Source organism: Coloeus monedula (assembly GCF_965178545.1).
Source record: "Coloeus monedula genome assembly, chromosome: 20".
NCBI classification, from domain to species: domain Eukaryota; kingdom Metazoa; phylum Chordata; class Aves; order Passeriformes; family Corvidae; genus Coloeus; species Coloeus monedula.
Window position 1 is genome coordinate 10,524,579 of NC_138800.1, and position 24,670 is coordinate 10,549,248.

The 24,670-nt window shown below is 42.9% G+C and overlaps 1 protein-coding gene across 4 annotated transcripts in view; it reads right to left on the bottom strand.

Annotated features, from left to right (window-relative positions):
• Positions 1-8,854: 8,854 nt before the first annotated feature.
• The window catches only part of LYRM9 (LYR motif containing 9), a 30,888-nt gene continuing 15,072 nt past the window's right edge, over positions 8,855-24,670 (bottom strand). For 2 of the 4 annotated variants that reach the window (XM_082294385.1, XM_082294387.1), the window contains exons 2-4: positions 18,120-18,254; positions 17,390-17,482; positions 15,755-16,368 (exon numbers count right to left, since the gene is read on the bottom strand). In XM_082294385.1, the coding sequence (XP_082150511.1) occupies positions 16,351-16,368; positions 17,390-17,482; positions 18,120-18,254 (246 nt within the window). In that variant the 3' untranslated portion in view covers positions 15,755-16,350. Of the gene's footprint in view, positions 10,627-13,880; positions 13,984-15,754; positions 16,369-17,389; positions 17,483-18,119; positions 18,255-24,670 lie in introns of those variants that run through there. The other 2 variants (XR_014226983.1, XM_082294386.1) reach the window with 2 other exon arrangements.

Genomic DNA, 24,670 nt, shown 5'->3' on the forward strand with positions numbered 1-24,670 from the left:
ATGTAACACATAGCATTTACACAAGAGTGTACAAAGTTTATATGATTCATTTTAACATACATTTTCTGATCATTTCTGAACATGAGGGATTTTGTGCTAGGGAAGGTGTGACAGAAGAGAAAGACGAAGCCAGTAAATTGCAGGGTTAGAGAGAACTAGCCCCAGTGTTTGAATCTGGTTCATAAGAGAAATCAAAACCTGATGTTTCCAAAAAGTTAGAGACAAAGGAAGAAAATATAGATTGTCACATATTCCTGATGTAAATTATGTCTTATCTTGATACTTTTCTTACTTTTACAATAAAAGTTAAATTTATGCTGGCCTCTGAAGATACTGTCTGCTGTAAAGTCACACAAGGAGAGAAATGCATCCAACTGTCTGCACAGAAACTGCAAGGTGTTAGGATTGTTTGCTACTCCAAGTGAAATAAATAATGTGTAATAAGCATTTCTCAATGCTTATTAAATGAAATGCAACAGTTAGAAAATAGGAACAAATCTAAATTATTATTCTGCAATAAAAAATGCTGTGATGTGACTATACAATTTTGTAAAATATAGGGGGAAAATAGAGAAGAAACAGAGAGGGGGAAGAAAAGAAAGAAAGAAGCAAAGAAGGAAAGAAGGAAAGAAAGGAAAAAAGGGAAAAATTCCCCACAAACTTAAAAACAACACACAAGGAGGAAAAGGAAGAAAATGAGGGAAAGGAGGAAAAAGATGAAAAATAATAACAGGAAAAAAGAAAGAGAATAATTTAATAAAAGAAGAAAAAGCAAAAAGAAAGAGAGCAGACTCACATTTCCCTTCACTGGCACTCAGAGCAAGAAGCTGCTTTGTGTCCTGCAGTGTGGGGTTCTGTGGATAGCATTGACAGTGTTACCTGTTACATGCACAAACCTTTATATCAGCAGAAAGGAGGGCCAAAGTTTTCAGAGCAGCTGGACAGCTTGGAACTGGAGCAGGAGACTGAGTCTGACACTTTGCTCCTAATACAGAAAAAGAGATACAGTTTGCCATATAATTACTTTACCTGTGAGCTGCAGTAAATGAATGGCAGAACGAACACCTGGACATGGTGCTTCTTACCGTGCTTTTGTGAGAGGTGTTCCCAACCCTGCCAGGAGAGACTCCTCTCTGTCAAAGTTTCTTGCCTTTAACCTCTCAGGCTCTGTATCCCTCCGGGGAGGAAAAAGGATTTTATAGTCCTGGACCATGTATGCAAAATAGCTCTGAGTAAGGCTGGACATGGATAGTGAAATAAGGGGGATTCCCCACACATCCTGCATTACTTGCAGAAGTGGAGGGTGCGTGGCTGCTGCATGAGCAGCATTACATAACCTGTGTGAGGGAGGGAGGCAGTTCCTGATGCTGTCAGCATCCCTTCCTTCCCTCAGCGTGCTGCAGCCTTGGCTTGTGTTCCTGGAAAGAGCAGGGTATCACACTGAACACTGCAACCTTGCAGTTTAACCTTGTTTAACCTTGTTAAAAATTAAAAAATAAATGCTGAAAGGATTCTTACAGCTTTTATCATGGTGTGGCCAGTCTCCAGACACTCTCCTGTACACCACCTATGGCTGCAGGAAGAGAGTGAGCAACTTCAAGAGGAATGTTACAGACATGTAGAGCTTTACAATACAGGCCAGGAAAGCATTTAACCACGTGCCTATAACTAAGGACAGGTATTTTGAGTTTCACACGCATATACTTCCTTACTTTTGATCAAGTTTTAAAGGATCTTTCTCAATAGAGTATTTGTAGAATTTCTTGCTCTCCAGAGCTCCCTGTTCTGCCTGTTGCTGCCTGTGAGATTTGTTCCTTGGTGCTTTTCCGAAGTATTGGGAATACTGGAAGGAAGATGCAACTCCCTGAAGTACAAACTATTCCCACCGTGCTGTATGTGAGAATACCAGGGGGACAGCTGGGTGAGGAAGATGGGCTTGCTGAGCAGATTTTCAGTGTCAGCAGCATGTGCACATGTACTTTTTAGAAAACCAGGCTTCTCCCTGCAGTCTGGAAGGCAGAACCCCACCGGGACAGGGCTGGCAGCAGTGCCCAGTGCTGTCAGGCACCTGCAGCCCACAAGTGTGGTGCCAGACAGTGCACCAGCAAGGATTTTGACCTGCCTTGTTTCTTGATATTACGTATGGCTGTTTTAAGGAAACGGTTTACAAATTAAAGATGGTAATAAATCTGCTGACTAATGAGTCAAATGAGGTACATTGATAACTAGGGAAAGATTTACAGGTGCCGACCAAAGATCTACAGAAATGAGGCATAAGGCAGAGAGAGAAATGAGGAAATGTATGTCTTTTTCTCATCTGTCACTCCTTTACTGGGCAAGCTTGGGCAAGGTGTTTTCTTCTCTCTGTGTCTAGTTTCTCTATTTGAAAATGAACATTAAGTGATTGTGTAAAGCATTTCTAAAGGCAAAGCAAGTGCTGTGCACACGTGTGCATGCACGAGATCCTCTGTATACATCCCATCCAGGATTGCTAGAGATTAATCTCTTGATAAACAGACCTGAGTTTTCTGAGCATTCATCTGCTTGGCTTTATCAAGCCTGTGCTGCTTTGCATCCACCGTTCACAAATTTTCACTGTTGGGTTTTTTCTTTAATGTGGTGCCTTTCCCCTCACTGGAATTAGCAGGTGACATCCCTTTGTTTAAAATATTCCAGTCACCAGGCAGATGTAATGAGCAGGCAGAAACAGAGAGCTGTGCAACTCAACACCATGCCAGATAATTCTGCCTCTACATTCTTCGCATTTGCTACTTGGTAACAGGATTTAAAAATTCTCTTTGCATCCTTCCCTTTCTTACTAATCTCTTTCTTCTATAGAACATGGGCAGTCTTAATGTCTAGTACTATAAAGAAGAAGATATCTTAGTAGAAGTTTAATTGAATTCAATGGGTTCTAAGCTTTTAGTATTCACCCTCCTATTTCCCTGTGCTTGGGACTGCTGAAATCTAGGGAAGGGATTGGATATGAGAAATCAGATTTGGGATAATCAGAGGAGGAGAAACATCTTTCCTTAGGAGAATTGTTAAAAGGATTGGCTGAGGTACAGCCATTCAGAGAACTGCTTAATGACTCCAGTTTCTCAAACAGGACCTGTTTTTTACTCACTTAAAATCAATAATAAAAATCTCTCTGTACAGTAAGAACAAGAGAGAACCATTCATTCCTCAGGCAGACCAGAGATTAACTAAACAAGCTCACTGGGCACTCCTTCTACAAATATTCTACAGTGCTTGGAAGGCTTTTCCTTCAGAAAACCAATTCTGCCCATATTTCCTATTTTTGCACAGCCACTTCTGCCTCTGTCATATCAGAGTGCAAGAACTGGTTACTTTCCTTGCATTAAATTTGATGAAAGAGGTGCCCTTTCAGAGCAGACTTTGACCTATTCAATGGCATGCTGACCATGCTGTTACCTGGAGTTAAATTTTGTTTTGTTTCTGAGTGTCTGATGGTCTGTAGCCTCAAGAATCAGCTCTCTGCAATTTCCTTCCAAGTGAGTCACATTCTGTGTCTGATATTATACATCATATCTCCAAGATTCTGCATGAGCTCAAGAAGTCATATTCCTGAAAACATTTACAAATCAAGCTCTGGTTGTAAGGTTGCTCCTCTGAGATCAGGACATTTTGAGTCTTCAAAGAACTACTACACTGAGACAAAGAAGGGCTGATCTTCCCAACTTCATGGAACCCAAAGAGATGTTCAACTGTCCCAACTTTTCACAGGTTATTAGTGAACTTTTTCTTACTCCCTTTTCATAACTAATGCAACTATTGTCTGAGATGTCTCCATGATGATCTTGCAGCAGTGCTGCACGTGACAGCACAACAAATACAGTACTGCAGCAGCCCCTGTAAACACTTGGCATCTCAGATTTGTTAGGACTTCCCTCACATCTGGTGGTTTCTGACAAAGATACAATTAATAACAACTATTGCTGTTCCCAAATATCTCCTCTCATTGATTACTGTCAGCCATCTTCTTTTACACTGGTTTGGTTTTTAGTTTCTCAAAGACAATTTGTTTGGTTTGAATCTTCCCCCAAACTTTGCAAGGTGGCAACTCTGGGTTTTTTTGGTTTGTGTTCTGATTGCTGACTATTCCTTTAAGGGCTTTAAGATATTCACCAGTAACTGTAGCCCCTTCTTCATTGGCTTCTTTATTATTTTGAAATGTTCCTGATAAAGTGGGGATAACAGCTCTACCAAAAACAAAATAAAAGATCCAGGCCTTGGTACTTGAAAATATGCAAATAAAAGTAGGATCCCAGCCCTGTCTGGACTCCTTTTTAGTTTCTGCAGATTTAAGGTACATTTAAAGCAGCAGTTTAAGGTGGAAAGGGCAATGCTTCTTTGCTGTATTCTGCTCTCCAGTGGAAGATTGAATGTCAAATGATGGCAGGGTAGGGTGGAAAATTTCTCATTTTGTGTGACCATCTGAGGGTGAAAATGAAAGTTAAGGAGAGTGCTAAATTTGCAGACGTGCCAGTAAACCCATCCCTTCCTGTCTGCTCACTGTCAGTTAGGCCAAACTCAGACATGCAGAAAGAACAGAATTCCCTCATCAGTCACCCTCTCCAAAATTGCCAGGGATGAGGAAGTGAGGGAGGGTCAAAGCCATCTCACAATCAATAGCCAGACTTTGTTGTGCCTGGCTGCACGTTGGCTCAGGCAGAAGCGATTGCTGACACCTCCTGACTCACCCCTGGGATCCTCTGTGACAGCTGCAGCAGCAAAGGCAAAATTAAAGCAAAAAAAGAGCAAAATAGCAATTAGCAGTTGACTGGGCCTAAGCCCTGGTGTCCTGCACGTAGCTGTCACAGGTTGGGCTCTATGTCCCGCACTCCTGGACATCATTTCACTACACTGAAGATGTCCCTGTGTGGAGCATAAGGAAAAGCTGGCAAGTGGATAGGGAAGAGGTATAGAACAGTGTTTGGTACCTCTGCTCCTGCAATCCACGCTTGTCACAGCAGAACAGGAAAAAAAATGATTGCGAGATTACTGTGTGCAAAAATAGCTTTATGCTTGAAAAATAACAGTGAACTACAGAGCTGCAAATGTCTTCTTTAGTAAAAGCATGGTCTGAAGAAGAAACTCCAATTTCAGTAACAGAGCACTGGCTGAGGCCAGTAGAATTTCTAACCAAGGACAGGTAACAGAAGAGATTTGACTACTGGTTTTGAAAAAACAAGCCATAAATTTCTGGGCCAAAATGAAGAACAGAATATTCAAGTATAGAAATAACTTCAGTTCTGAATTAAAAAACTTGGGCATTTTTACTCCAAAACCACACAGCACTGTTAAAACAATTTTAGTAAAATTTATGTGCTTCTCTTTATTGGTGACCTCTGAGTCTCTTTTCCTTACACCTGCCTTTATCTACTCAGTTGTTTCCTGCACATTCATGTGTCACACTTTGGACAATGTTCCTTGGTCTACACCAAGGCATGCTTTCCACGTTTCCTGGATGGAGAAAGGGGTTTTCTCAGGTAATTTTATGGCTCTACTTTATCTTTATGCACGTTTTTACTACTTAAAATCGTTTTTAAGGACTTCTTGCTAAGCGCTACAGTTAGGGCAGTCTTGCCTACATCTGCACAACTTTTAGTGTCTGTGTGAATTACATCACATTTTCAAAACTTTCCATGAGCGTGAAATCACCTCCCCTCTGCCCTTCCCCTTAGGGAAATGGTGCCAGAGGCTGTGGGGTGTGAGCTTACAGCTCCTTCTCCAGCAACTATCTGCCTTCACCTATCAAAAAAGACTATTTCCATGGCACATTCTCCATTATCTTCAGAGTATTTTTAGTCAGTTTTCATTGATTTTGAGCTGCAAGTCCAGCTCAATACTTATACACTGAAATACAGACAATTTCCCCATTTGGTCTCTGTGGAGCATCCCAGAACACAATCTTCTGCCATGCTGCTGCCACTTCCACTTCATGGAGTGAATCTTTGAACTATTCAGGAAATTCTGTCTCCTATCACAGATCTAAATAAAGACTTCAGTCTGAACATACCTTCTCACTACATCTTCTCCTTTTTTAATTTGCTAGTTGATTATCCAGTGATTATATAACTGGAGAAACATTCACCCTACCTTGTCAGTCAGCAGGGAATGAGCAGTCTTTTCCATGCAAGCTCACCCCGGCAGGGCTGCTTACAGCTGGTGCTTACCTGTGTCCCTGGTGCTGTGGCTCTCTGTCACATACACAAGGTGTGCTTTGGGAATATGGTCACATATACTCTCATTAATCCTCCATCACTGAATAAGACACCTGTTTCTTCATGTGGAGCTGCCTATCAAGCAAACCCAACATGCAGGGGAACCTGAGGCAGTTGCTGAGGTAGGGTACACTGAATAGTGCTGGGATTTGTGGAATATTCCTCAAATATGACTCCTATAACTGAAACAAAGTCAATAAAAAGTGACATCATGCATAGTTCACAGAAGAAGGCAGGTTGGAAGGGACCTCAGCATTTCATCTAGTTCAACCTCCTGCCCCTGCCAGGGTCAGCTGTGAGGTGAGGGCTTGATCCAGACTGGTCCTGAGCACTTCCGAGGAAGGAGACTGCACAGCAACCTGTGCAACTTACTCTGCTGCTGCGCTGTCCTTGTGGGGATAAAATTTCTCCTTATACCCAGCCTGGACTTCTCATGTCAGCTTCTGCCCATTGGTTCTCATCTTCCCACCCCTGCAAAGAGCCTGGCTCCATCTCCTCAGCGACCTCCTGAAAGCCACTGGAAGGCTGCTCCTCTTCTCCAGGCTGAACAAGCCCTGTTCCTCCAGCCTCTCCTCACGAGGCAGCACCGTGCCCCAGCCCCAATCACCTTGGTGGCCTCCACTGAACTCGCTCTTTGTGCACTGGAGGTCCAAGCTGGACTCAGTAGCTCACCACTGAAGCATGCAGATACTCCAATTGCGCTGCTTTTCCTCCACTCTCCTTCTATAGGAATTCCAGGCTAGGGATGGACTATTTAGCTTGGTTTTCTTTCAGCAAGCAAACACACTGCTGATTGAGACATCTCTTGACCACACTGACAGAGAGGTGGATGGTTTTTGAAGCTACATTTGGAACGGGAGACACCACTCAGGAGTTTGAAAAGTCACTTACTGAAAATACAAAAAAGAGACGTGGAGGAGTATGTCTTGATAAGGTCAGATTCTAGAAAGTGATGGGTAGCTCTATGGAGTGGGTTAAGTCACAGGGGTTAATCTATAATAAGCGGTCCTAGTACACACATCAAAGGATTGTTACAGATTAATTAGCAGGTGCTATTATTAGCCATAACAATTTTTGTCTCAATTTCCAAAAAGATAGGATGCAAAACAATTACTTCATGCAGTCTAAATATTTCACCCCATTCTTGCAGTGTGGGGTATTTGCACCACAGCCACCAAAGCAAGAGGAGCTGATGCAACTGTGTACTTCGCTTAAGGGACAGAAATAGCAAGTTTTCTGGTCAAAAGCACGTTCTTGCCTCATCTTGTTCTTATGATGACTACTTTTAATTCATTCATCTGAAACCTGGCAGAAGGGAACATAAAGGGGAATTTTCTGCGACTTTACAACACTGTCCATTAGGTTCAGGTAGCTCAAGAGACCTCTCTGACCAGCACAAGCTGAAAACCACTATGTCATTTCATTCTTTTTTCTCATGTACCAGCCTCAAAGACTTAAGTGCAATCTGGCAATTTTCTAAAAGAACACACTGCTCCTCTTCCTAGTGGGGTTTTTGGGGATCAACTGTTTCTGTACTTCCATGAAGTGTCAAAGTCCTTGTCCAACATAACATCTCTGATCCCGATTTTCTCCCATGTTTTTGCTTTTGGAATCCCATTTCTTTTCAATGGAAGAGCAAAGCTGCATGTGTGAAAGGCAGACGACTGGCGCCCTGCAATGACTTCACATTCATGAGAGATAAATCCTCACAGTTAATGTCTTGATTTGGCAGAACGACCATCGCAGAAAAGGTGACTTCTCAAGTTTCTGCCCACACAGTGTCTGACACCCTTGGATAAAGATGTAAGAAATGACAGCTCGTGCGTGGTTTTGGTAGGGTCTTGTAATAAGTTCCTACCCAGTTGGATGATAATTTTGCAAGAAGCACACCACCCCATCTCTGACTAACCAGCAAAAGTGAGTGCACCACGGAGAAGGAAGGACCCAGCTCAGTGGTGAGACACAAATGAGTACAGTATAAACCACTGACCAGCAAACCATCAACTCATTTTAAATGGACTGCTGGATTTAACATTGATAAAGTTGAAAACAAGAAAAAAGGCAGTTCTTCAGCACTAAAGGCGGCAGCAGGACTTTTATTTTTCCAAAAGAGCATATGAGCATGGGAAAAGAAAGAAACAAATTACTGGACAAAGAAATTTCAGAATTTTTTCTGCCTTCCCCTCACATAGAGTGATGCCTTTGGGCCCAGACTCCAACCTGATTTGTGGAGGATATATTTGCCTTCAGCATTACATCCACCTCTTACACTTGTCCACCCAGGCCCCTGCAGACACTGTGTTTTGTAAAACTGGATAAACAAAATGGTTTCACTTTTAATTCTGGTAACCAGGATTAAGCACAGGCCATTCCTCTGAGTATTCCAGGCAGTGAAAAATGGTTTAAGATGGTGAATGCTACTGAAGTACATGGGAGTCTCTCCCTTTGATTCCAGTGGCTTTGGCTCAGAACCCAAGAACAGCATGGAAAGTAAACATCCTGATAAGTCATAATATAGACTGCCTTTATTAGTATAGACCAAGACAGAATTTGATAGAGCACAAAGGCAAGATTTGTGTCTCCCATTTAACAAATAGTCCCTGTGGGTTCCAGAGGTTCTTAAAAGTGTTACAGAGTTCTGTGCAGCAAAACTGCATAATTATAATCTGTGTTTTCTTTCAGATACTTATAAAATTGAAAACACTTCATAAATAGTAAATAAATAAGGCCCTCCCCATATAGTGCAATAAAGTGAGCAGATTACAGGTTCAGTACTGTACACAATCTGTTCCTTTCAAAGTCTCATTGTTAGATCAAAGGGTTTATGGTTCTGTTCGTCTCTCAGCCAGATATGAATTGCATTCAAGTTACTTTTTATGCTAAATACCACTCATATTGTGTACATTCTTTGTATAATTACCTCAGCTATAAAGTCTGCACCTTTGCTTATTAGGATAATGAAGTTAGAGTGCAGGGATTAGCTCTCCATCTCAAATTTCATAATAAACCCTGGATGCCTTTTCACTGCATTTGATCAATTAGAAATCACCAGACTTGGCATAATGTCACTGTGACATCCTACAGGCTCTATTCTGTCAGTTCGGAGCAGGGTTTGGAAATCCCAGTATTTTTAAACCATGTTCTGAAATAGTTGCAAAATGATCATTACCATGTCAGTACCTCCTAACACAGAGCCACGCTAGTGGAGAATAAGCAATTTCCTGCTGCTTGTCCTGAGTCCCAACCTGTCTGAGAGCTGCTGTGTGCCCTTTGAAGATCTCCTGAGTTAAGCACCTAAAAAGCAATCCAAGAATTACTTTTGAAATCTTGGCCAGAAAGCTGCAACTTACTCTGTGAGATACTTCCAGCTAGGAAGAGGACAAACTCAACCGACGTCTTAGGGGAGAGAAAGCTCCAAGACTCAACAGGTGTCTGCATTCTGTACTGTAAACTGTGGTTAAACACACCATTTCTGTGACTTCTAGAAATGGGAGGGGAAAACAGAAAATAAAAGAGAAAGCAAACCTCACAGTTGTGCAATTGTGGAAACCAAAATACTCTATTTTTAAGCATGAAAAGTCAGTCCTCAGAGTGGCTCACTATCAGGCTCCAAAATATACAACCTCTGCCTCCATCAGACAACCATCATGACGTAATGTTTTCCAGACTAGCTTCTGTTTGACATTTGTTTTGAAACAGTTTTCCTTGTTCCTTGTTTCAGACTGAGACACAGCTTTCTGTAGATTAAATGACTGCTAAGAAATTGAAGCAAGACTGAGAAAATCCCAGATCCTGTGTGATTTTATTTATTGCAGGACATGAGTCAACCTCATCAGCTGCAAGAATTTATTGTCAATTTTCCATCTTTTAAAATCCATTCTGTAGAAGGGGAGAATATGAATCAAAACACCAGCAGTTTTAAACTTCTCTCAACAAGAATGAATATCAGAGATGGTGCAAAAAATAAGTTGTAACAATAAAAAGACATGAAGTGCAGTGTTTTTTAAAGAGATGACGCTGAACCCCGGCAGAAGGAAGCCCACAGGTAATGAGGCCATTCAGTCTGAAGTTGTGTAGCTGCAGCAGAAGGAAAATATTTTATATGGGATAGTAACACAGCCTCAAACTGTGCCAGGGGAGGTTCAGGTTGGACATCAAGAGGAGTTTCTTCACAGAAAGGGTTCTCAAGCGTTGAAAGGGGCTGCCCAGGGACGTTTGGAGTCCCCACCCCTGGAGGTGTCCAAGGAAGGTCAGACACGGCACTCAGTGCTCTGGGCTGGGGACAAGGTGGGGATCGGGCACGACTTGGACTCGATGGGCTGGGAAATCTTTTGCCTGAATGGTTCTGGGGAGCACCCAAACCAAGCTGGCTCAGAAGCTGCTGATTAAAAAAACAAAAATCAAGTTAATCCTTTTCAAAATGGATTCATGCAAAACATGAAGGCAGATTCTTCTGGGGCAAAAGTCAGCCAGGTTGATAGTTACAGAATGGGTAAGTTCAGTGTCCACAGGTGAGGACAGCAAACAGCAGCCCCAGAGCTTTCCTCTGCAGGCTCTAAAGGTGAAGTGAGGAATGGCAGGGGCCTCTCCCGCAGTGACAAACACAAACATTGCTAAGCTCTTAGGTGCAAGTGACAGATGCCTCCCTCTGCTTCAAAACTTTTAAAACTATTTAAAATATCAAACACAATTGTGAGGAAAACAGAAAACAGTCTTCAAAGAGCAGGGTTTTTTTAAAGTTAACATGTCTGCCCTGCTTAATCACAAGCTGAAAGGAGTACTTGATGACAAGTGTATACTTCAGTTAACACTATTTCATAAAAGCTGGCTTGACAGAAGTATAAGATAAATTAATCAAATAATACAAAAGTTGAAAGATGCACCAGCTGGCTCATGCTCCAGCAGAGGTACATCAGCAGGCAAGGCTGCAGGAAAGGGACAGACCAAGTGGGCAGTGCAGGTCTGTGTCCAGCAGTGTCGTGTGTCCGGGGCTTGCTTTAGACTGCTCTGACCAAGACACTGCTCACCTCAAATCACCTCTTTGGGGTGACACTGAGGGACATGACATTGTGGAACATAAAGGTCTAAAGACTCATTCTTACAGTTTAAAGTCAAGGACTCTCACAATGAATAGATAATATGATATGGAATATTTAAGACTCACAGATGTGCTGCCTGTTCAGTTTGCAGCTTATCAGAGCTTTATATGAAGGCACAATTTATAATGCCAAGTTAAAAGCTATTACAAATAAGAAACTGTTTCCTTTAAAAAAGATGTGAGTCAATATTATTTGTTTCTCCCAGAAATAGTGTGTATTCCTCTTTACAGCATCACCGTAAAGATCACTTCCTTATGACATTTGAAAATGAGCCAAACACCATGGAGGAGAGGTTTTTGTTTAGCATCAAGTCCTCATGCTCAAGTGTCCCTGAACAAAAAGCAATGCCTGTGACATAACCCACCATGTGAGAAAGTTTACAAAGTGCTAAAGAATGATTTAAAGAATATTCCATTACTGACAAATGGTTCTAAACAAGGCCTAGCCTGGGTTGGAAATATTCTATTCAGTACCCACAGGGCTCAAATGACTTTTGGTGGTGAGTGTGAATGGAAATCAGTAACACTTCTGACACAAGAATGTGATCAGAAGTGTATTTGTCTCTGGCCATGTGAAGGGCAGAATGCTATCCTGGATATTACATAAACCACAAATTTACAATTTTGTCCGTACCAAAACCTGAAATGAATAAATAAATTACAAAATTAAATAAAAGGGAAAGATTTTCACTACACGGGGAAGCTTCTGCATGAGGCTCCAAGGCTGCTAATAACCAAAGTGGTCTTTACCATTTCTCTGTGGGCTTAAGAGCAGGAACCTAAATGCTAAACAAAATACATTGACCAACCCACTGCTACTGCTCCATGTTTTGACATGTTACTTCCATATTTGTATTGTACAGATTATTTCCATACAATTTCAGCTTTAGGTTTCCAAGGCCATGTATACACAAAACAGAAAGTATAGGACCAGTGTTGGTTCTGGCCTTAGACTGGATGTTGATAAGTGTGTAAAGTGATTTAAATGATTAATTTCTCCATACTTCAAGAATGTAAGGCATGATATCTCTTTATTAGTCAGAAGCCTCCCAACTGTCTTTCCTTGTTCTAATGTTTGTCTTGCTCTTGCATAACAAGCCTCCAGTGAAATCCTCACTATCTTAATCAAGAGCTGCCCATACACAGCCTTTGAACTGTTAACTTCACTCAGCTCCTAATTGTGGAGTATCTAGGAGAAGTTATTGACTCAAGGTCTTAGTGGAACCAGCTGCAAAAGTGTTGTTGGCAGAATACAGTTATTACATTTGTGTCAACACAACGAAAACCCTGGGCTAGCCAATAGCACAGGATACTCTTCCACACTGAAACTGAGGGTGGCGACGGAATGCTTATGCAGTGAGGCCACAAACCCAGGGCTTTGACACCACCTCTGATTGGCCCTTGATCATTTGTTTACTGTAACCACCTATCAACAGCCCATCATTTACCAGAAATGGTGCAGAAATGGGTTCCTCATTGCAGTAAAAGAAACTGAAGCCTATGAATACACTTGTGTCCTTTCACTGACAGTATCCCTTGCTCTGTCAGCAGCCTCATGAGCATCACAAGTTTTTTAAACTCTTCAACAGTAATTACAGAATGCAACACACCCTCATTTACCCACCATCTTTACGTTCAGAGATTCTGGAGGACTGATTATGGGAACACAGATGCACCAGTCTATTTGGGGTTGCTATTTTCTTCCCAATTGCCATGGCAGAACCCGGGAGGACGGTGCCTGTGACCGTGTCTTTCTCACCATGGGCAGCAATTGCCAGCACAGTGGCACCACAGGAACAGGGAACAGCTCCTCAGGCTCAGCAGGGCTGGGTGGCAGAGAGGCAGAGCGCTGCTCAAACACAGGTGAAGAGAACTCAATTCACCGTGTAACTCTCAGGTCAGACACATCAGTGAGTGATAAATTTGGGCAACTCCAGAGTTAAATGACTTCTGAGCAGAAGTTTCTGGAATAGTAATTTTGGTCAAAAGTACTGAAGCTCTGCCCAAAACCCCTTTCAGAGTTCAGGTTCTCATCTACATGTGAGCTAATATAACATCTTTGGTCTCAAATTATGCTGCTGGGGAATGGAACGTGTACAATGTCTTGAAAAGATAAAAACCTCAGCTCTGCAGCTCAATGGCTCTTCAGTCCAGTCATTACAGAAATATGTCTGAGGCACTGGGGTTACTTTCACTATTACAAGGAAGTAAATAGTTGTTAGCATCATATCTCCTCACCATCTGGAAAATTATTTGTATATTGAGTAAATAAAAATTATCTTTGACTCTATTAAAAGTTTTTTTTATTTTGAAAACCAGATTATGTTTGTACAAAAACCCCCCAACAAAAATCCCTCAGACATCTCCTCATGCCTCCTGTTGAATCACTACTATCAAAATATTTAGTCATGAGGTCTTCTGCCTCACCAACCACGTTCCCCGTTTGCACTCTACTGAGAATTGAATGCTCTAGCACTTTCCAAACCCTGTAATTCACAGATCCTGGTCCTCCAGATCAGTTACATCTATCATACCTTTGGTCTGACGTTCCCATATCCCAGCTGGTACCTCAGACATTTGGAGCTGCAGACATGCCATGGCTGCACCTTCCAGCTCCGTAGTCCTTTCCCTCTTGAACTAGCCATAAATTAAATAACAGGCATGTAAGAATGATTTAAACACATGCAATTGTCCTGTTTTGTAACTGAACAAAATATTACATCTCACACTACCAAAAGTCAATTGAAGCCATAGAGGAGTGTGAGCACTCCACATTTAAAGTTCAGGAAACCATGCTTCCATATGCTGTTAATCCCCCTAAGTATGAGAGTTTTTAATCACTATTGCAGTGATACAAAATTCATTGCATCTCCATGCTACAGACCACACACAGAGAACAGACCTGGAGAACTGTATGGGTCACCTGTTTGCTGCCCTTGATCAGAAGCAACACATTCAGAGAGCTTCTATCAAAAATACTTGAGCTTTTTTATTAGTGTTCAGCATCATACTGGATATTCCTTGTCAACTGCCAAGGTTGAAGCTTTCTGTGCTCTGCCCTGCACCAAATTATTTTGAAAGTTTAAACCAGAATGGCTGCACTTTCAAAAAAACAAATGTACCTAAGTAGAAAGACAAGTGGCTTTCCTCACATGGAAGAAACCACCTACTGTGTTGAGCAAGTCTATTACCTTCCTGCTTTATCTGAAGTTAAGCAGAAGGTTGGCTCCTGCATAATACTGAGTATCTTCTGGTACAGAAAAGGATTTGAGGAGGAGAAATAAGTGGGGTAGAGGGACAAGATTAGAACAGCCTTAAGGGATTGGTAAAACAAAGACAACAGAAGTTAGGGGTGTATAAGGTCATGTGAAAGACATGGGAGTAGAGAGAGGAACAATAGTGGGGATGGCAGAACGAAGAATAACAGAGAGCAGGAATTCCTGGAGAGGAGGGTTAGCAGAGAAAAGGAAGTTTTTTTGATACAATGCTTTATGAACTGCACTTTCAGCCCCATTTCTGTTACAGCTCTTGTCACACTCTCCTCGCCTGTTGTGAGCCCGGAGTTAATTTTTGTCCTTTCCCGGCCCCCCGGGACAGCGCGCCGGGCGAGCACCGCCACCTGCAGGCGGCCCGCCGCAGCTGCACCCAGCGCAGCGGCACTGCGGGCACACGGCGGGCCTGCGCTGAGCCCTCGGGAAAACCCAGCCTGGCACTGGGGAGGCGGGCAGTTTCAAAAGGACAGGGACTCCCCTCTTTAAAGGACATTTATTGTGTGTTGCAAAGCGGTGTGAAGCCTCTGAGCTGCAGAGCGTTGCACAGGCACTGACTGCGCCATCCTGGGAACAGACCCGGCTGAACGGGCACAGACCCCCTCAGCGGGCACAGACCCGGCTGAACGGGCACAGACCTCGCTCAGTGGGCACAGACCCCGCTGAACGGGCACAGACCCGGCTGAACGGGCACAGACCTCGCTCAGTGGGCACAGACCCCGCTGAACGGGCACAGACCCCCTCAGCGGGCACAGACCTCGCTCAGTGGGCACAGACCCCGCTGAACGGGCACAGACCCCGCTGAACGGGCACAGACCCCGCTCAGTGGGCACAGACCCCGCTCAGTGGGCACAGACCCCCTCAGAGGGCACAGACCCCACTCAGTGGGCACAGACCCCACTCAGTGGGCACAGGCCCCCTCAGTGGGCACAGACCCCACTCAGCGGGCACAGACCCCCTCAGCGGGCACAGACCCCCTCAGCGGGCACAGACCCCACTCAGCGGGCACAGACCCCACTCAGTGGGCACAGACCTGGCTCAGTGGGCACAGACCCCCTCAGCACGCACAGGCCCCCTCAGCGGGCACAGACCCCCTCAGCAGGCACAGGCCCCCTCAGCGGGCACAGACCCCCTCAGCAGGCACAGACCTGGCTCAGTGGGCACAGACCCCCTCAGCAGGCACAGGCCCCCTCAGCGGGCACAGACCCCCTCAGCGGGCACAGACCCCCTCAGCGGGCACAGACCCCCTCAGCGGGCACTCTGACAATGCCCAGGGTGCCAGCAGGCTGATGGGACGCAGCAGAGTGCCTGCCATAACCAGTGTCACACACACAGGATGAAACGCTCGGTCCCGAACTCCACTGTGACTGATGCAGGGGAACCCTGTCCCCAAAGAACCTGCACAAGTTATCACATGCTGCCAAGGCTGATCCAGGCCTAACAGTATAGTGGAATAAATTACTCAAATCTTAGGCAATCTTGGGCTTTAACTTAGAAGTTTGTGATTATACAATAGTTTTAACCTGGACCATATAATTTAATTTACAAAATTAAATAGCTTCAGAAATATTAACTTAGCTTCATGACATCCCAGTGAAATATAAATTACTGTATTTGTATTATCCAAGAGAAAACTTCAGGCAATAATTCCAGTAATTCTAATATAGTACTGGGCTTGACTGCAAGTCCTCTAAGGATGTTTACCAATGTCCTTCTTGGCTTCATCCTTCCTCTTCTACTTCTGGTTTTTATACTGAAAAAAAAAGAAAATTTTTTTTGTGGGAAAGAGCACACAACTAAGTAACAGTTCATACCAACAAGGATTTACAACTCCTCTTCATGATCCAAATAAATTTATATCCATTTTCTTTAAGTTAGATTGAAATTTGGTAGGTTTTCCTCTTGGAGTATAAAACAGTGATTCGGGCACACTTATTCACTAGATTGTACCTGCTGGGATTCGGTTACTGCTAAAATATCATAATCTGTGACTAATCTGTGCTTGCTCCTGTAACAATTCCCATTTGGATTTCATGGACTGGCAGAGAAAAGGATTTAAGAGTCACTTAGTAAATTAAATCACAGATATTCAGAGAGCAAGTTGAACTTTTGACTTGCTTCATTATACACCATGTTAAGGTATCACACTCCCCAGGCCAGACTGAAATCCCAGGAAGCACAGGTGACTCTCAACTGTCTAATGGAAAAAAATCCTCATTCTTTCATCTAAGAAACCAGTCTGACAGCACAGGGGCAGATCCACTGGCTGACAACTGTGGCACAGGGGAACCCAGCACCACAGCTTTGCCCCTGTGTGATCTATCCCCGATCTCTGCAGCCATGGGCAAGGTCTGAGGAAAAACAATAGTTCTGGAAGTTTGTGTAAATTGTCTGAGGACAGATTCTGTTAGGAAAGGAGATGATGCATAGCAAGATGTGGCTTGTGAAATGCTGTATTTTAATTTTTTCTCCTATAATAGAGTGATACTAGCCACCACTGCTGATATTTAATAGTTCTTTATGGAAACAAAGACTTACACAGAGACCAATCTAAACTGTTATTGGTTCTGAAAAAAACCCAACATTAGTTTATATTGAACAAGAGAATTTTTAAACAAGAACTGTCACAATCACAGATACCTCCTGGCTGGGTATTTCCTTTCACCCAACACTTCAACATCCAGGACAACAATTTGCTGTTCAGAACTTGCTTTCCAGTGTTTTCTTCTTTGTTCTGAACTGAAACCAAAATGCAGACAATCCGAAGCACTTACTTTATTCATCACCCAGTCAGCATCTTCAATGGCTCTCTTAATGATCTGCTGGATTCGCTCAGGATCGTCTTCATCAGCATGAACTTTGAAACTCTGCAACATTCCAAGTGTCACTGACTTGTCAACACAGCAGTTGTCAAAATAAAGACAGCATTTAATTCTCAGAAAAATAAACCGTTGGTCTGAAAAGGTAAAATTACACATTGTATGTAGCACCTGGCTGTGCTCTTTCCATAACAAATCCGGTCATATGCAATTTCATATTAAGTATTCTGCTCCTTTCATACATCAATATAAAAAACCCAGAGAACTTCAATTCAGAACAACAATTGAAATTTTCTGGTATGTTAAAACTAGAAAGACACAGGACAATAGGTATGATCAAAGGCATGAAATAACCTCCATATGAAGTATGGAATACGAACAGTCAGATGAGGTTTACCCAGATGGGGGGATATATAAATGACTGACAAGGAACCAGCAGGTTTCACCATAAAAGATGTGTTTATGGAGTAAGTAATGATTGTTCACTTTCTTGACTAACACAAGAATTAGAGATGAAAGCCAAGAAAAGTAGGTTTCAGATTCAAAGCAAGCAAAAAGAAATGGTCCTTCACACACTCCCACTATGACCCTTCAAATCCACTAACGTCTCAAGTTATGCTGGTTCAAACAGTAGCAGAAGAAGCCCCAACGCCGCAGGGCAGTGCCGCCCAGCCGTGCCGCTGACCTGCCTGATGGCGTGTCGGTAGTGCTGCTGGATGTGGCCCTGGGGCAGGCGGCGGCAGCAGCGCAGCAGGTACCGGTACAGCTGCACCGAGCTGCGCACCAGCTCCGCCTCCGGCAGCGGGGACATGGCCGGGCTCTGCAACACAAAACAAACCACAGCAGCCCATGAATTTTACTGACAACACGGAAACAAAAGCGCAAAGTAATAGTACACAACGAGAACAGGGCCGGCGAACTGAGGTTCAGCAGCATAACCTGTAGAAACTTCAGAGGAAACCCCAATGTGAAATGAATGAGAACTTGCTGAGGTTATGGACCGACGGGGGTTGGCTGTCGTTGCTCAAAGCAGTAAAACACAAAGTGTGGAACTCACTCCAGAGGATCACTTCGTAATGGGAAGAGCCACGTGTGTCACAGTATTTTACAAACAAGACTCCCAGTGCAACTTTCTCTAAGTACTCAAAGGTGCATCACAGCCCACAGGGAGTTTCCTACTTGCTAAGCCAGGATCCTTAAAGTCCTTCAAACTTCAGTGCTTTCCTTGAGCATCCCTAGGAGTTCATCCACATGGTGTCTTTTTAGAATGAGGACGCTCATAATGGCTACAAATGGTGCTAGAATGTAACAATATTTCCTATTATTGCCATTCTGTCAAGAATTTCAAGGTTTCAGCTGGAAACAACACGAATATAGGAGAAGACAGGAAAAAACGTTGTTTGGTTTTAAATTTTTCATTTTTTGGTAAGAGCAAAAGGAAAAGAACAAATCAACCAAGTTTCACTTCCATAACTATACTTACATATTGTAACAGTAAGTCCATCCAAGTCCTATAAAGTGCTAATCAAAGACTGTAAATGCCTTGTCATTTAACAGATGGTTGCCATCTGCAGAGAACTAAATTAACACTTGGAAAAAAGCACTTTTACATCATTACTCTTAAGAATAAAGATAATAAATAAGCAACTGAATAATGAAGTAGGTGCATGCTGTTATTTTAGCACCTATTATGTACCTACTCATTATTTGGAATATTTTTTCCCTTTTTCTTAAGTAATTTAAGTCTTTTAGCCAAATGTATTTCAGAGTACACCACCACAGATATTACATGCCTGGGCTGTATATTTGCACAGACTAGATCTTGTTGCAGTGGGGAAAATCTCCTCTCTATGCACCTATAAATGGCCATCATAATGGGATCAAAATACCCCCAGGCTTCAACACGTTAATCTCTTGTCTTCTTCCAACGTTTTTTTCTGTAAAATATAATTTTCTCTTTGCAGTGAAACCTATGCTGGGCTCCATGCACTTTTGCTCTGGATTAATTTCACTTTGGCATTCAAGTATGGGAGGTGATTACGCGCCCAACAGTCAGCTGAGAGATCCCTGCATTCCCCTTCCAGCAGCAGAAAGACAAGCAACTCCACAATGTGATTCATTACATATAGACTGAACTATTCCCTGCCCTTCTCTCCATGGGAGACAGAAGTTTTTTTCATCCAATACAGAAAACTGGAATATGTAGTTGTATTCAAGTTGATCTGAACCCAAATTTAACTCTACATACAGGTTTTTTGGGCTATATCCTTGGCTGGTAAGAATTGGTATAATTCCAGTGACCCTAAGAACCCAACCCTGCGTTTCACATATTCCCACTAAATAGAGTGAAACATCCCAAAATTCAATACAGATCCCAAAATACACTTTGGGACCAGAGCCAATTTGTGAAGTTGTTTTTAGGCTTTGATGTGTAAACTCATCATATGTCACTGTGCTCTAATTAAACCTAAGTGGTGCAATAGATTTCCTGTCACAAATGCAAAGATCCCTCATGTGCTGGGACTGTCCAGGACAGCTTGCTCCAGCACAAAGAAAAGCAGCTCTGGGAGAGAGGAAGGAACCAGTCATGGAAACATATGGATACGGAAAGATGAAGCTGATCAATGGAATTGAAAATGTTTCACTATAGATAATTAAGAATTTTCCACTGCAGTAATTTTTCATAGGAAAATGATGAGCTGTTGAATTCAAATTGTGTGACAAATACATTTGCACTGATGAATTTTTTTGAGAAAAAAAATTCTTTGCCTTTCCATAAATACTGGACTTTCTATAAGATTTGAAGATGGAAATTTTCACCCCATCTATTATCAAACCTAAACTCCCTCTATGAGGCTCTCATATTCAAATTAAAAAACCAAACCCCTGAGTTCCCACATATTCACAGCTTCAAAAATGCTACAGATGGTTTGACATGGGCAAGCTTCACCGGGGAAGTTTACCACCAAAGAGCTATGTTTTTCTTAGGATGTAACTTCATCCAGTGAAAACTTCACTGGAAATCTACCACAGCACATGGAAAACTTGATGGCTATTTTGGTAAAGTGGCTGTTTAATAAGAAATAATCTCATGACCTGCCCATTGTTAAGTTCTAAGATACTGGTGCCCTGTATGAGCACACCTCAACAGGGACTAGACCCTGACAACAGGTAATGCTACACTCTGCACTTGTGCACCCCAGTGCACTGGAGAATTTGCACAGCTACTACTGTGATTTGCCCCTTCCTCAGCACAAAAAGGACAATGAAGCACAGTACGAATCTGCACTGTTCCCTTTTGTTCTAAAAACATCTCCCCTCGAATCCCACAAATGTTACCAGTTTTATCTGCCACGCAAAAACTCTCGACCTCACAAAATCTGGCTATAATCCTGACTAATAATGTAAATCTCCCTCTGATAACTTAAATATCATGTACAGCACAACAAACAAACTATCTACACCAAGAACTGTCGAGTCAGAAATAAAATAATCCACTAATTGTGCTTTTCTGGAATGGATGACTGTATAATGTCCTAATCAGAAGGCTGAAATCACATTTGCATTTAGATAAAGCCCCATTCACAAAGAGACAAGTATAAAAGGAGACACTGAGACTATTGTGGCATTTCTCTGCATTGCATAATCATTTACATTCCTGATAATGATATTCGGATAGTGAAGCAAAGGCTAACCAAAGCCAATTAATCTTCACTCTGCATTAGCAGGTTTGGCAATTGACCCCATGCACAGCAGAACCCTGGTGAAGCTGAGATGACACAATGCCACTGCTCCCAGTTTATTTTTTTTTCTGCTATTTCGAGTGTTTTTCAAGCAAATCCCCACAGTTCAACAGTTATGATCCCAATCCCTCTGAACTAGTTAAACAGCCACCAAAGCTGGGCTCCAGAGACTGGAAGTGTTAATTAAAGGACTGCAAGAGTTACCTGAGCTGTTGCTGTTTACAGGCTGGCTCCCCCTTCCCCCTCTGCCCTCTCTTTCCCCAGTATACAGGCTGGAGATGTTTTTTATTACTTTCAAGTATTACACCCTTAGAAGTCTTAACTCAGGAATTTATGATTTCCCATCCTAGTCAAACCTCATGATCTCAGGAAAAATAAGAATGCCAAAATAAGAAAGAAATTGGAAGCCTTTTGAGACCTCCTTAACCACAAAACATATTAGTTCATGTTGTGACATCAGTCCAGGAAGGCACCCAAGTGAACGGCTGCTAGTCAAAAGGTTCTTACTCTTCGGTCGCATCTGTCCTCCCTTCCAGGTTTCCCAGATTCCCAGCTGGCAAATGCAGCACAGGCCTGTGAGTCCAGCCCCGAGTGCCTGCAGCAGGGGCAGAACTCCCCACTCCTGGACACAGCTGCCCTCCCTGCTCGTGGCACTGTCACACCTCCCCTCAGTCCCCAGTGGGTCATGGGAGCGCCTGGCGTGTCCAGGGCAGCGTGAGTGGCTCTGCTGCCCCAGGCAAACCAGCCAATGTCCATCTGTCTATCCATCCATCCATCCATCCATCCATCCCTGCCCGCTCACAGCCACTCAGAGCCTCGGAACACTTAGCAGCCCCGGGCACGGCTGCCCTGCGGCCCCAGCCAAGCTGTGTGGGTGAGCACGGACAATGCTGCAGTCACTTCCCAGCAGCCACATCTCGCTGGCTTATTGAGATCTGCTGGTTTGATGTGATCGCTTCTGACGAGCTGGGGCTGGGCATTGTTGGGATTTTGTCCTTTCTAAACATGAGCTGCAAAGTCCCATTGCGTGAGCGGTGATAGCCGGTCCTGTTCTGTTCACTTCTGTTTCTGTTCCTCTCCCTTTCGTGCTTTGATTGATGCATGAGGCAGAAGCAGTGTCAGGTGACTGTGCAGAACAATTTAGGGGCACAGCCCTGCAGTGTAAAATTTGCTTTACGCAATATTCGTAGAGCACATGAAAGATTAAGAACTGGCTAATGACAGATCCTGAAGATCTGTTAGTTGACAAGGAATCACCACTGCTTGGATGCTCTTCATGCAGTTCTACAGCATCAGGATCAGGCCTAATGCTAATATTCAATGTCACCAGTTTGCAAATGTAAAACATAATAAATTATAAACATAATAGAAATACAAAATATAAAATTGTAATTGGTAAAACTTGAGGATGACAAAGAGTGCTAGAGCTGGGCCTAATGACCACTTGTATAAATGAACCAAAGCCACAGGGCAGCTGTCTTACCTTACACCCTGGTTTGGTATCACACAGCAGAGACATGCAATACTGCAAATGAAACACTCAGGCTGTTGCAATCCTACACCAGCGAGGAAACATGCTGCCCACGCTGAGGCCAGATTACCTTGTTCTGTATAATTAATACGCATGATCAGACTAATTAGAGTAATATTCTTTGGAGCATGCTGGACAGGAACCTCCCTGGTTTAGGTGCTATTCAAATGTCTCTATTTTCCTGAAAATGACTTCTCCTGGCTTAAAGAAAATTCGGAAAGGCACAGTCTCAAAAGAACTTTTTCTTTCCAGCTCTGAACTGATCAGTTCAACTGCTGTTAAAATTAATTTTGTTCTCAGTGGCCAAATCTGTAAGTATTTACCTTTGGGATCATGCCTGAATAGGAATTGAGTTACCAACTTTAAACCAAAACTGCCTGTTCGTTCCTTCCTTTCTTGTAAATATTGTATTTTGAAATGTTCCAGTGCTTAGTTCCAGTTTAGCAATTGTGATTCTCCTAACTACTTGGTGCCAGTTAGTGCAACAACTTTCTGGCCAAGCTTGTATCACCTTCTAAAACATCCAACTGGGCACAAAATAAGCTGCCACAACTTTTGTTGACGGACAGATACCCAGTTGGCAGTGTAAGGCATGGAAGTGCCTTTGAAGGGCAAAACCATGCTGTCTGATTAATGACCACATTATGGACTATGGCTCAGACAAGTATGGGAAGAATAGTAAGTCTTACATAAGGTTTTGTAGTGGTTTCTCACTGTTCAGGAAGGACTGAAACTGGTTAAAGTTTATTTTACCATTATTCTTTAACACAGGCTCATTTTGCTCATGCAATCCAACTTTATATTTTCTTTTTAAAAAAGTCAAGAGGGTAAAACAAGGAGCTGTCAGTGCAGAAAGGGCTCTCCTTAGGAAAGTACAAGAGTCGACAAACTTGTAAAGGTGGAGAGTCAGAATTTAAAACAGCAAAAGAAGTCACTGTAACCCACACTACAGACTAAAATGTAATTTTAAAATATTAATTTTTTTAAACCAAAAATGTCTAACATACTCCTCTGAACCTTCCCTTAGTGCAAACATCACATCTAGCCTACAAGGGAATAAACCCTGTGCAGTGTGACCTCTCCTTCTCCTGCTCCCCCAGCCCATCCCTTCCAGCCCTGACTGTGCACATAATCCCTGGATGGTGACGATGGGGCTTGTGCCCTGCCCTGGGATCTACACCTCAACCTGCAGCTGTCCTTCCCAACTCACATCATCATTCCCAGCAGCAGCAGGAACAACTCAATGTCTATTATTCCAAATCCACACCTGCTGAAATTTCACATCTGCCGATCCTTCACTCTCAATCACAGCAATAATCCGAGCCAGCTCCTTCCCTGGCATAAACCCTGTCTGTGGTGGAATTAAATCATGGATGTATTTGACCCACCACATCCTGAGCAAAATCCATGTTCCTGGGAGCAATGTTTATAAGCAGCAGTATTTACAGGACATGTAAGTCTGGGCACCTTTAGCCTCTTAGGGGGATTGGAACTGGCCCAGCTCACTAATCAGGGATTGTTTCCATACCAACAGCTAATCAGGGGCAGATCCTGCCATGTCTTAGGGACACTTGCGAGCTCTTAAAGCCATAGCTCAAGTTTTCCCCAAAAGTTTACTGTCACTCTCCAAGGCCTAGTATAGCTGAAAGACAATCTACCTTATTAATGATTACTCTGCATTTCTGGTTTTGACTGAATGGCTCTGAATTAAAATATTTCCTCTGTTTCTAAAGTACTTGAACATTGATACAGAATGCCAGAGAACTCTTTTGCCTTTGCATTTATCAACACCTGCCTGAGTGAATGGGCATGGCAGGACAATGCTGAGTGGCAAAAGCACTCAATTGAAATGGAGCTGCCATAGGTTTCACCCATGACTCTGGTTTGTTTACATTTGGTGAAACCTCAGGAAAAGGGGGATAAAAGCTTTGGTTCAATCAAAGCCCTGGTGCTAACCTCCAG